Here is an 11,991-nt window from a genome sequence, read left to right as displayed (position 1 = left end):
TGTGTAAAATTTTATGGATGAAGAAACCGAGGCTCATAGAGGTCCCTGTGCAGTCAGAACCACATGGGTCACAGTCCACCTCGGGAGAGGCAGGGGTGACTGGGCTTGCACGGGAGGCTGCGTGGAGGAAAGGGCCTTGACCAACGCGGATCTGGGGTCGGGTGCGACCATCTCGGCCCAGCAACGCCCAGATCTGGGGCCCGGGGCTTGTCCACGCCGCTCGGGTACAGGCACCACCCAGCCCCTTGGCGCCACTCGCGGCCGCCTGGCCTGGGCAGGCGCAGCGCTCGCACCGCCCACTCGGAGCCGGTCTGGAGGCCGGGGTCCGGGAGTCCCGAGCCCCAGCCGGGCCTTGGGACAGCCCGGGAGCGATGGCTCCCTCCGAACCGGGCTGGGACCCCCTCGGCTTCGCCCCCTCGAGCCGTTGGCGGGTGCCGGGCTGGGGTGGCCAAGGCCCAAAGCCCGGGGTGGGTGGCCCTGGCGGGCAAGGGGTTCGGGGTGGGCCGCCGGGACCCGGGGGCCGGCTCGGGACGCGGGCTGGGCGCGTGGCGGGCGGGCGGGCGGAGCGGGGGGCGGGGCGAGGGCGGAGCCGCGGCCGGAGGCGGCAGTGTCCGGAGCCGGGCTCAGGGGCAGCCGTGGCCGCCGCGGAGCAAGGCTGCCTGGAGAGAGCGCCCGGGCGCAGAGGGGTTAACGGGCCGCCGGGGCCGAGCAGAGCAGGTACAGATCTTCCCTGGGACCCCCGGCCCCGGCCGCCCTCTCTCCCCGGTCCCGTTAGACCCCCCGCCCTGCGCGCACGCGCCGTCCCTGTTCCCTGCGCCCCGCGGTCGCGCCCCAGCCACGACCCCAGCCCCAGCTCTTATAGCTCTTATAGCCTCGAAAGTCCCTGGGGTCGAATTCCTGGGGAGGGGGTTCTGATTCCTTGGAACTCTGGCCCCCATCACTCGGGCGGAGAATCAGCCAAAATTCCTACGAAGTCACAGAGTAAAATTGGAAAACGTAGCCAGGACCTCCCGGCACACGCCCGGCGCCTCCTGCCCTCCTCCTCTAGATGGGTGCTCCTGGAGGATGTGTTTCCCCCATCCCCCAACCCCGCCACTCTCTTCTGTCCTGGAGTTGGGGGACAGGGACACTATGAGGGACGCATGTGGGTGCCCTTGATCCAGCTCAGCCTGACGACTAGAAAGGAAAGATGCCTGTTGGGATGGGCCTCCAGGACCCAGGAGTGGAGGGCACAAGGAGGACCAAGGAGTTCTCATCCAAGATAGGGACTCTCCAGCCAGCCCTGGAGCCTGCTGTGGGGCGCCCTGCCCCGCAGCACCACCCATTTCCCAGAGGTGGGTCCCCTGGGGGTGAAGGGGTTAGTTCTGCCCAGGTCTCTCTTCCTTGATCTTCACTGGCCAGTGTGGAGGTGTGGCCGGGAGGAGCCCAGGTTTGTCTAGACCAGAGTCAGCCTGGCCCAAGAGTGACCACTTCTGACCTCTCCTTTCTTCATCCTGGGCAGTGAGACACACCAGATGAGGAACATGAGAAGGGGTGAAAACCACAAATGTGTATCTGTTTCTGTAGGGGTGGAGTGGGAGTGTCGGCCCCCTGCCCAGCTATGCAGGGGGTGGGGTAGGACTTTTCCAGAGAGGGAGCCAGGCCTGGCCCTGGCCCCAAGAGCTCACGCCACCCCACCCCTTACTTCTCCAGGGAACTGCCAAAGCCAAACCCAGCTCAGGACAGGATTATGTGTACTGGGTAGACCCATGGAGAAAGAGGTAGCAGAGAGAAGCAGAGGCAGAGAGGGAGTAGAGAGGGGACCCGGACCCGGCAGCAAGAAGTGGCAGTGATCATCACCCCATCTCTCCTTTCCTTCAACCTCCAGTAACAGAGTCAGGCAGAGAGCTGAAGTTTTGGGTGGAACGTTGGCCCTTCTCTGGAGCCCCTACCCGCCCCCCCCCCCATCAGGGTGGAGTTGCTGACCTCAGTGGTCAGCCCAGCCAAGGGAAGGAGCTGCCATCAGCAACCCCCTTCCCAACCCCAAGCAGCTGAGGAGACCCTGCAGCTCAGGCTCAACCACTGTGATCCCTCCCTTAACTTCCCAAGTCCTGGGGTCTCAGGGAGGGAAGTGGGGCTGAGAGTTGCTACCCCCAAGCACATTCCTGCCCTTCTCTCTGTCATTTTCCTGCCCCTGAGCTGGCCCACCTCGGCATTAGCTCCTTGGATTCCTCTCCCGGGTGCCTTTCAGATCCAACAGGAACATTTTTTTTTTTCCTGGAAAGCAGAACTCCGAGCAGCATGAGGAGTGGGGGTGGGAAGGGCTCATTGTGAGCAGGAAGGGGCTGGAGGGCAAGGGGAGCGATGGGAGAGTCAGGCTTAGACCAAGGGAGGGTTCCAAGCTCCACTTCCCCAAGGATCAAGTTTAGCCTTCAGGAGGACTTCCTGGCTCTTCAGAAGATAGACCGTGCATGATTGGGGAGCAACGGCATCTCTAGCTGCATATCCCCTTCCCAGGTTTCCCTAGCCCATCAGAGTCTTGCCTGAAGTAAGGCCTCATTGATCTAATGCTGGATGCTGGCCCCTAGAGAGAGGTTAAATCTCAGTGGGAAAAATCACCTGCTTCTCTAGAGATTAAACCGTCAGCCCATTTAGTTTATCCCTTGACTGGGAAGTGTTTGAGGCAGGCAGAGATGTGCCTGAGCGTTCCAGAAGGAGCTTTATTAGCTAAGAGGGGAAGAAAAAGCTGGGAATCAGGTAGGAAACGGAAAGCCCAAGGGGCTTCCAGTCAGCAGCTCAGAGGGGGTGTCTGGTAAGTCCTCACTGAGCCTCCCTCCTCAGCTTTCCAGGACCTCTGGGAGGGCAGGAGGGAGAGCCAGATGAAAACCATCTTAAGAAAGATGCGTGTGCCTGAGCTGGCCTAGAGACAGTTCCTAGTTAGGACAGGGAGCTGAGAAGTTCCTGCAGTTGAGGAGGGGGACTGAGCCTGAGTTGGGAGGCTGAAGGCAGACCACCACCCCTCCAGCCTGGGCGGATGGACAAGGGCAGTGTGCCTTCTCCCTCCCTCCCTCAGGATCAAAAAGGGGTGGGCCAGTCTTCACCCATCCATTCTCACTCTGAGGTGTCCTTCTGAGGAGTCATCCCTCCCAACCCCCAGCTTTCTGGAGACTGGACCAGGCTTCGGTCCCTGCAGAGCGCATCCCCCACCCCACGCCCAGATGCCGGAGTAGAGTTGACTTCCGGTCCCCTCCTCCCTGGCCCTGGGGGCCATCAAGGGAGGAGAGATGGAGAAGTGGGCGGGCAGGTAAGAGGTGGGGCGGCCCTGGAGGAGGGATGGCTGGGTCTCCGGTCTCTGGAAGGGAGAGAAAGGAGCTCTGGGGGAGGCTGGGGGAAGTGATGAGTAACTTCTGATCTCTGAGCAGCTGGCATCAGGATGTGCGGCGCCTCCTTGGGGTGAGGGCTGTGTCGTAACACCTCCTCCGGCTCCTGTCTGACACCTTCACTCCTGCCTTTGGTTTGCAGGCCCCGGATGTGTCTGATGCTGCTTCTGTTCCTGCCTCAGCTCTGCCTGGATCAGGAGGTGAGCCAGGGACTAGAGACTACGATCCTTTCCTCTCCCTGCCTCCCGGCTTCCCGCAATCTCCAGGCCGCGTCTGCATTTTCCACAGCCTCTGATAAGCCGCAGCCCCTTTCTCTCACACTTGGCCCTCCCAGCCTCCCTAACTCCCTAACTCCTCGCTAAATCACTTCAAGTCCCACCTCTGCTACTGAATGGGACCTTGGGCCAGTCACTACTGCCCCAAGCCTCCAGCGTTGGACTAGATATTCTGTACAGTTCCGTCGAAAATCATTCTAATTTTGGCTGAACTTTTTGTCTACACAGGTGTTTTCTGGGCACTCTCTTCAGACACCTCCCGAGGAGAACCAGGGCCCTGAGGGTGTCTGGGGTCCTTGGGACCAGTGGGCCTCTTGCTCCCAGCCCTGCGGGGTTGGGGTGCAGCGCAGGAGCCGGGCGTGTCAGCTCCCTGCAGCTCAACTCCACCAGGGCCTGCCCCTCCCACCCCGGCCCCCAAGACATCCAGAAGCCCTGTTCCCCCGGGGTCAAGGCACCAGACCTCATACTTCCCGAGAAACCCTTCCCCTGTACAGGCCACCACCTCGGGGAAGAGGTGGCCCCCTTCGAGGTCCTGCTTCTCATTTAGGGAGAGAGGAGGCCCAGGAGATTCAAGGAGCCAGGAGGTGAGGGGTGGGGCTTTGAGGGAAGAGGCGGGGCCTTGGGCAAGGGGCAGAGCTAGGGATGAAGGAAAGGGGAGCAAAGGATCCAGGGTTTATAAAGGCTTATCTTTGGTGCTGGGGAGTCGCCTGGGGAGCCAGGCTCCGAGGTAGCCAGCACTGTGACCCCACGTCTGCTACACTTTCTCAGGTCCCGGGTTCGAGACCCCATCAAGCCAGGAATGTTTGGTTATGGGAGAGTGCCCTTTGCTTTGCCGCTCCATCGGAACCGCAGGCACCCCAGGAGACCACCCAGCTCTGAGCTCTCGCAGACCTCAGATCTTCCATCCCTGACTCCAAGAACAGAGCCATCTTCTGCAAACCACACCCCGCAAACTGAACTCCCTCCTACTGAACCGTCTGCCCACACCCCGTCCCCCCCAGGAGAACCCCCAAGCCCCGAAGCTGCTCAGACAGAGGTGCCCTCTAGAACCAGGCCTGCCCTCACATGGCCCCACCCCAGAGCCCAGGCCTCTGGCACAGAGCCCTCCTTGTTCCCTCCATCCCCAGGAGAAGGTAGCTCCTTTCACATGTCCCCTCAGCCAAGAAGGCCAAGTTCCCAGGGTTGGGCCGGTCCCCGGCTGGCAGAGAGACACCCTAATCCTTTCCTTTCTGTCCCTCGGAGCCGAGGCCAGCAGAGCCAGGAGCACTGGAGACCTGGGGGGAATCTTCACGGGTCCCTCACGGAGTCTGCCCCTCACTACCCAGATGGCTGGTTGCCTCTGCTGAGTGCTGGCCCCCATTCCAGCCCCCTCTGGAGCCTCTTTGCTCCCAGTAGCCCTGTCCCAAGATGTTCTGGGGAGAGTGAGCAGCTGAGAGCCTGCAGCCAAGCGGTGAGTTCCTTCTTGGACCCCTCCCCAGACTTCCAATTCTGCTTCCCTGACCCTGAGCCTGGGTCCTCAGCCTGTCAGATCTGGACCTGAGGGAGAAGGGCCTTGGCATCTGACCTCTTCAGGGTAGGGACCTTGGAGCTCTTCCATAGACCTGACCTGCCTCCTTATCCCCCCAATCCAGCCCTGACCCACACCCCCATTTTCCTCCCCAGCTTTGACTCCTCTGTATCCCCCACCTCAGCCCTGCCCCCCTGAGCAGCCAGACCCCCGGGCCCTGCAGTGTGCAGCCTTTGACTCCCAGGAGTTCATGGGTCAGCTGTACCAGTGGGAGCCCTTCACAGAAGGTGAGGTTTCTAGCCCACTCCCTGGACAGGGTGGCTGGAGATTGGGGGATGATGGGGAGGGAGACACTCAGCCCCTCTTTTTCTTCTCTGTAGGCTCTTGTATTTCTTCTGTGTCATATTGTCTTCCTTATTTCCCAGGGCTGGGGAGAGAGACAGAACAGGCCCAGAAAGGGCTGGGGGTTTCGGACAGAGCCCTAGCTGTCAGATGGCGGTGTATGGTCAGCAGAGGGGTCAGGCTAGGAGAAGGGATGTGTCCAGAGGTGCCCTTTGGCTGGTCTTCTCTGGGAAGAAGCCCAACCCAGGAGGTGGGATGGATGTGACATGAGCAGGGCATGGTCAGAGAGATCCTGCCCAGTGGTGACAGCTCAGTGGAGGTGCCCCATGGATCCTGGACAGTGTTGTATCACTTTCTCCCAAGTTACCATCCGTTTGATTTTCAGCCTGTGTCACCTTGATACCAAGACAAGCCCTCATGAGCTCTGAACTCACATAATCATAGTTTCAAGTATCTGTCCTCTCTCAGAGCTCACAACCCCTTTTCTGGTCTTAGTGACCTCAATTGATCTGACCCAACTTTTGTGTGACCCTCAAACTGACCTTTCAGAGTACAGAATTGTCATGTTCCCTTCTTCATCCACAGTGACCTCGGCAACCTCAGGATGCCCTATTGCTAATATAAGGCAAGCCAAGCTGCTCTCAGGGCCCTGGGTTCTTTCTCAGTTAACCTCCTGCCCGGGACCCCAGCTAACCACCCTTCTACCCTGTCTCTTAGTTCAGGGTTCCCAGCGCTGTGAACTGAACTGCCGTCCCCGTGGCTTCCGCTTCTATGTCCGTCACACCGAAAAGGTCCAGGACGGGACCCTGTGTCAGCCTGGAGCCCCAGACATCTGTGTGGCCGGACGCTGTCTGGTGAGGGAGGACGGGGTGTGCACATGGGGAGAGAGGCGATGTTAATAACTGCCACAGGCACACACACAGAGTCTCCTTGCTCATCATCACAATGGCAAAACACCAGACTCAGGTTGCAGAGAGGAAAGTTCTTACCTGCCAAGCAGGGCTGAGCAGAGTCAAGAGTCGAACTCCTTAAGCCCATCCAAGCTTCCCAGAGGCTGGCTGGGAATGGTGGGGCTGACAGAGAAACTACAAGTCTCACTTGTAGTGCAAAGGTCAAGACACGTGGTGAGCCGAAGACTCCAAGACGACCAGGCCAGGGTTGCAGGTGGTGTCTGGCTTCTGGCAGCCCCTGCCTCACTCCGCTTTCCCCTAGAGCCCTGGCTGTGATGGGATCCTCGGCTCGGGCAGGCGTCCAGATGGCTGTGGAGTCTGTGGGGGTGATGATTCTACCTGTCGCCTCATCTCGGGGAACCTCACTGACCGGGGGGGCCCTCTGGGCTATCAGAAAATCCTGTTGATTCCTGCTGGAGCCTCCCGGCTCTGGATCGCCCAGCTCCGGCCCAGCTCCAACTACCTTGGTGAGTCCCTGGATTCCCCGAGTCTTGGTCCCCCGTTCCATTCCTGGCCTATTGGTTCTGCCCTTCACGCCCCCATTCAGCACGGCAAGTGAGCCACCCGGGAAGTCAGGGCTCCCTTCCTCCCTCCCCCGTGGGCACGGGCTATGTGGGGTTCTGTGCTGTCGGGGAAGTGGTGGGAGAAGGGGACAGTATGACTAACCTCGCATGTCCTGATCTGCCACCTCCAGCACTTCGTGGCCCTGGGGGCCGGTCCATCATTAATGGAAACTGGGCTGTGGATCCCCCTGGGTCCTACGCTGCCGGCGGGACTGTCTTCCGGTACAGCCGTCCTCCTCGAGAGGAGGGCGTGGGGGAGAGTCTGTCTGCGGAAGGCCCCACGACCCAGCCTGTGGATGTCTACGTGAGTGAGGGGCCTGCGCCTGGGCCGGAGGTGGAGGCCGCCCCGCTGCCTCTCCTCTGAGGGGAAAGCTGTGGGTCTCAAGATGGGCAGAAGGCTAGTGGATGCCCCCCCTGGCCACCCCCAAACATTCATTACCTTCTCTTTTTCTCCCCAGATGATATTTCAGGAGGAAAACCCAGGTGTTTTCTACCAGTATGTCATCTCTTCACCTCCCCCCAACCTTGAGAACCCCACCCCAGAGCCCCGGCTCCCCCAACTCCAGCCTGGTAAGACTTTGATCTCCAGACCTAAAAGGAGGTGGGGAGAGGCTGAGGGGAGCTCGAGGCAATGGGGATGCATCTAATTTGTCTACCCGACTCTCCCTGCGCAGAGGTTTTGAGGGGAGAGCCCCCACCTGCTTCAGTACCCCGCCCTGCCCGCACCCCAGGCACCCTCCAGCGTCAGGTGCGGATCCCCCAGATGCCTGCCCCGCCCCATCCCAGGACACCCCTGGGGTCTCCAGCCGGATACTGGAAACGGGTGGGACACTCTGAGTGCTCGGCATCCTGTGGAAAAGGTGAGACTTCACCCACCAGCCTGTATTCCTGGCACCCTCAGCCCAGATGCCCAGCTTGGCACTCCTGACCCCATACCCTGGATTGTGGGTCCACACCTTGACTCTGTGCCGAATCGGACTTCAGTGCCTGGGACCCCACTGACACTGGATGCCGAGCTATCCTGCCTCCCCTGGCTTCCCTTTTATCCCTTTCAGGTGTCTGGCGCCCTGTCTTCCTCTGCATTTCTCGTGAGTCAGGAGAGGAACTGGATGAACGCAGCTGTGCCGTGGGCACCAGGCCCCCGGCCTCCCAGGAACCCTGCCACGGGCCCCCATGCCCACCGTAGTGAGTGCACCCCACGGGAGGGTTAGGGTCCTGGGGACACGACGGTTGCCCCGGGGAAACACATCCTCGCCCCCATAGGATCTCACCTGGACTCTGCACTCAACACAAGATCTCCTGGCTTCAGAGAGACGTTATTCAGTGAGAAAGGCTGACATTCCATAGACAACAAGGAAACCCTGAGCCCCACAAGGGATCCCAGACTCCAAATATGCCCACTCTCCTCTGAGGGGTCCCCACCCCCAGTCTGTCGTCCCCTTCCCCAAACATGGCAGTCCCACACATCTCTGTTTTTGCCCTCTGTGTCTCTGTCCCTTCTCCTCCCTGCCCACGCCCATAGCTGGGAGGCTGGCGAGTGGACGTCCTGCAGCCGCTCCTGTGGCCCCGGCACCCAGCACCGTCAGCTGCGCTGCCGGCAGGAGTTTGGGGGCGGCGGCTCGTCGGTGCCCCTGGAGCGCTGCGGACATCTGCCCCGGCCCAACATCACCCAGCCGTGCCAGCTGCGCCTCTGCGGCCGCTGGGAGGTCCGCTCCCCCTGGAGCCAGGTGAGTGGTCCCAGGCAAGGAAGCTCTTGGAGCGGGAAGATCCTGGAGGCGTGGGCACCAGTGAGCTAGAGCAGTGGTTTTTCAACTCCGTTCTAATCAGCAGAAACTTTTACAAATGAGATCTCATGTAGAACCTCCATCTGTAAGTCTGCGAAGAGACGGAACCGGGGCTTGGGGGCCCAGAGCCCCATATTCAGCCTGCTCCTCAGCCCACGAAGCCCTGTAACCGCTGAGCCAGGCATCAAAGGCACATCCTGGTTCAGAGGCCCCAGAGCTGGAGGCTGGTGAGGCAGCGGGGGAAGCCCAGGCCTGAATGCCCCTCGTCCCCTCAGTGCTCTGTGCGGTGCGGGCGCGGCCAGAGGAGCCGACAGGTCCGCTGCGTCGGCAGCAACGGTGATGAAGTGAGCGAGCAGGAGTGCGTCTCAGGCCCCCCGCGGCCCCCCAGCAGAGAGGCCTGTGACATGGGGCCCTGCACCACAGCCTGGTTCCACAGCGACTGGAGCTCCAAGGTGGGCCCCACACCCCCTCAGCCGAGCCCCACGCCCCTGGTACCCCCCACCCAGGACACCCTCCCGGGGCCTTTCCAGCACAGTTGCATAACGTTGATTGAGCAAGCACCTGCCGTCTGCTAGACACTGCTGATGCTGGGGACTCAGAGAAGAACTTACGCTGACATCCTGACCCCTGCCTGGCAAAGTTTCCCCATATCTGGCTGGTTCCCCTGGGGCATTCCCTAACTCCCGGATCCGGGATGTGTCTGTCCTCAGCCCCCTCCCCTTCCTCTACTTGTCACTCCAGCCTCCCTTCACACTCTGCTTCCCAACAGTGCTCAGCTGAGTGTGGGACGGGAATCCAGCGACGTTCTGTCATCTGCCTCGGGAGTGGGGAGACCCATGGGGAGGGCCAGGAGGAAGCAGGGGCAGGAGCCACTGAGCAGACCTGTGCTCCAGGAAGCCGTCCCCCTGACATGCGTGCCTGCAGCTTGGGGCCCTGTGAGGTGACGTGGTGCTGGTACACGGGGCCCTGGGCAGAGGTGAGCTGAGAGCCTGGGAGGGGGCCCGTCGGTGGGATTCCCTGGGGGGAGGTCGGAGTAATCCTGCTCTCCCTTCCCGTCTTCTCCATCAGTGCTCCTCAGAATGTGGCTCTGGCACGCAGCGTAGAGACATCATCTGTGTGTCCAAACTGGGGACTGAGTTCAATGTGACTTCTCCTAGCAACTGTTCCCACCTCCCCAGGCCCCCTGCCCTGCAGCCCTGTCAGGGGCAGGACTGCCAAGACCGATGGTTTTCTACACCCTGGAGTCCGGTGAGTGCCTGGCACCCTTGCCCGCTCAGCATGGACTTCCAGGGGAGGGGAGGCGTCCCTCCTTGTACCTCCCTCTGTGCCCCAGGCTAAAGCCAGCGGCAGTTTAACTTGTCTCATTTCCTAGACCAGGAGGACAGGTGGGCCCCCTCCACGTGGGGTTTCATAATGCTCCAGGATAGCCCCCCAATTCTTTTCAGAGGAGGAGGAGGCCTGGGGTTCAGGAGGAGCCTGGGGCACAGCAAAGGTCTGATTTGATAGCTGGGGTCTCCCCAGTGTTCTCGCTCCTGCCAGGGGGGCATGCAGACAAGGGAGGTCCAGTGCCTGACTGCCAACCAGACCCTCAGCATCCGATGTCCTCCTCACCTGCGGCCCTCCAGGAAACGATCCTGTAACAGCCAACCCTGCAGCCAACGCCCCGGTAAAGAGCTCCCTCTCCCCAGTCCCCAGCAGAGCGGGGTCAGCTGAAGTGTGGGTGGAGATTAGGAAGGACGAGTGGGAGTGGGCAACACACCTCCAGCGGGATGGATCTTGGTGACTTCTTGTGCCCAATGGCCTCCTCTGTCTCCAGATGATCAATGCAAGGACAGCTCTCCACATTGCCCCCTGGTGGTGCAGGCCCGGCTCTGCGTCTATCCCTACTACACAGCTACCTGTTGCCGCTCTTGCGCCCATGTCTTGGAGCGGTCTCCCCCGGAGCCCGCCTGAAATGGGTCCAGGAGACCCTCTCCTCGTGGTTTTTTCATGCCACCATCAGTCACCTGTCAATCAGCCCACTCTGTACCCTCTGGCTCTCTAGCCTGTCCTGGTCTCACTAGGGACGTCCCCCAGGGTGGTCGAAGGTGGCAAGATGACGGACAGTAATTGTCAAGACGTGTGGTTGGGTCTGTGCGGTGGTGTGATGGTGTGTGTGCACATATGCCCCCAGATGTGTATATGGGCCTGTGTGGATGTGTGTGCGCCCATAAACCTGTATCACTTCTCAAAAAGAAGTTACACAGACTGAGAAGGAACCAGGAGAGGGGACGATGCCTGTTTCTGTCAGAGTTTTCTAGGCTGAAAGGAAAGCAAGTTTGCAACTCTTTGGGAATCCGAGCTACTTAGAGTCTGGCCTTCCCATTAATCCCAACTTTGTGTCCTCAACCTCATTTCTTCTGTTCAGGCCACACATCATCTAAACCATCCTTTTGTCCTCTGACCCTTTCTCCCCTTACTTAGTCTCTCTATCCCTCCCTCTCATAGTTAGCTAGGGATGGGGTGAGCCATTGCCAATCCTGCTTTTCCCCAGGAAGAGAGACTATCTCCCCAGAGCAGGGACCAGCTGGGCAGAAGATGGCAAAGAGAAAGGTTAGAATAAGACAACCGAGCCCCTGCTCCCGCTCCCCACCTCCTAAAACAGTTCCCACCCCAGAACTAATTTATTTTTTATTAAAGATGATTATGACAAATGAGAAACAGGCTCTTCATTGTCCTCGTGGGAACCCAGCCATACAGGCCACCTAAGCAAGCAGTGTGAGATCAGAATGAAGGGTAGGAAGGGGACTAGTACTTGGAGCCCAGGTGGAGAGAGTTTGGGCCCAGAAAGGCTAATGAATGAGCCCCAGTCACCTGAGACCAGGAGCCTTGGTCAGAGAGGGAGAGGATCCTGGCCGACCTCAGGCCCTGCAGGTTGGTCATTGACCACTAGAGGTCACCACTTCTCCCAGTTTAGGTATGGAGTTGGGCACTTGGGTCCAGAGCTGAAGAAGAAACTGCTTGGCCTATGGTGGGTTTCTTGGTAGGCTGAGTCTTTCTGTAAAGTCTCTTGTAATCTATTAGCACTTTTTTCCCATCTGGGGCTGAGCTGAATGGTGGCTGCCTTTTCAGGGGTCTTTTTTCCTGTTCCCTTTCTTTGGCCCTGCCTTCCTGCCCCTCTCATCCTTTCTGCTATTACCCATTTCCCTATTAAGCTCTTGGTTTATTGCTT

General features: G+C 59.9%; 2 protein-coding genes across 5 annotated transcripts; both read left to right on the top strand.

The window, feature by feature from the left end:
• Window positions 1-578: 578 nt before the first annotated feature.
• ADAMTSL4 (ADAMTS like 4) lies at window positions 579-11,480 on the top strand. Of its 4 annotated transcripts, none has more exons than XM_033415576.2 (18): window positions 579-717; window positions 3,137-3,283; window positions 3,502-3,559; window positions 3,863-4,218; window positions 4,403-5,084; window positions 5,326-5,428; window positions 6,201-6,337; window positions 6,696-6,900; window positions 7,128-7,300; window positions 7,455-7,566; window positions 7,671-7,856; window positions 8,052-8,181; window positions 8,519-8,723; window positions 9,056-9,232; window positions 9,550-9,756; window positions 9,849-10,028; window positions 10,302-10,446; window positions 10,597-11,480. In XM_033415576.2, the coding sequence occupies exons 2-18, from the start codon at window positions 3,264-3,266 to the stop codon at window positions 10,731-10,733; spliced, it is 3,213 nt and encodes a 1,070-aa protein (XP_033271467.1). In that variant the 5' UTR covers window positions 579-717; window positions 3,137-3,263; the 3' UTR covers window positions 10,734-11,480. The 4 variants fall into 4 exon arrangements, with proteins under 4 accessions (XP_033271467.1, XP_012394307.2, XP_033271468.1 ...); XM_012538853.3 differs by having other exon boundaries at window positions 583-717; window positions 3,053-3,283; XM_033415577.2 differs by lacking the exon at window positions 579-717 and adding an exon at window positions 805-1,334.
• Window positions 1,357-3,045, top strand: LOC117198526 (uncharacterized). The gene is given in 6 exon segments (XM_049693877.1): window positions 1,357-1,670; window positions 1,673-1,929; window positions 1,931-2,083; window positions 2,086-2,189; window positions 2,191-2,240; window positions 2,243-3,045. Coding segments are annotated over 6 exon segments (759 nt in total). The 5' UTR covers window positions 1,357-1,546; the 3' UTR covers window positions 2,314-3,045.
• Window positions 11,481-11,991: the final 511 nt, after the last annotated feature.

Source organism: Orcinus orca, chromosome 1, assembly GCF_937001465.1.
Source record: "Orcinus orca chromosome 1, mOrcOrc1.1, whole genome shotgun sequence".
NCBI classification, from domain to species: Eukaryota; Metazoa; Chordata; class Mammalia; order Artiodactyla; family Delphinidae; genus Orcinus; species Orcinus orca.
The sequence above is the reverse complement of the archived record's forward strand: the minus strand, read 5'-3'. Positions and strand labels throughout refer to the sequence as shown.

Bases quoted from the DNA above. Each gene is read 5' to 3' on its own strand.
- ADAMTSL4 (XM_033415576.2), top strand. From the start codon at position 3,264: ATGGAGAAGTGGGCGGGCAG. The intron at 6,901-7,127 runs GTGAGTCCCTGG...TGCCACCTCCAG, and splicing joins GCCCAGCTCCAACTACCTTG to CACTTCGTGGCCCTGGGGGC. The intron at 7,857-8,051 runs GTGAGACTTCAC...TATCCCTTTCAG, and splicing joins CTCGGCATCCTGTGGAAAAG to GTGTCTGGCGCCCTGTCTTC.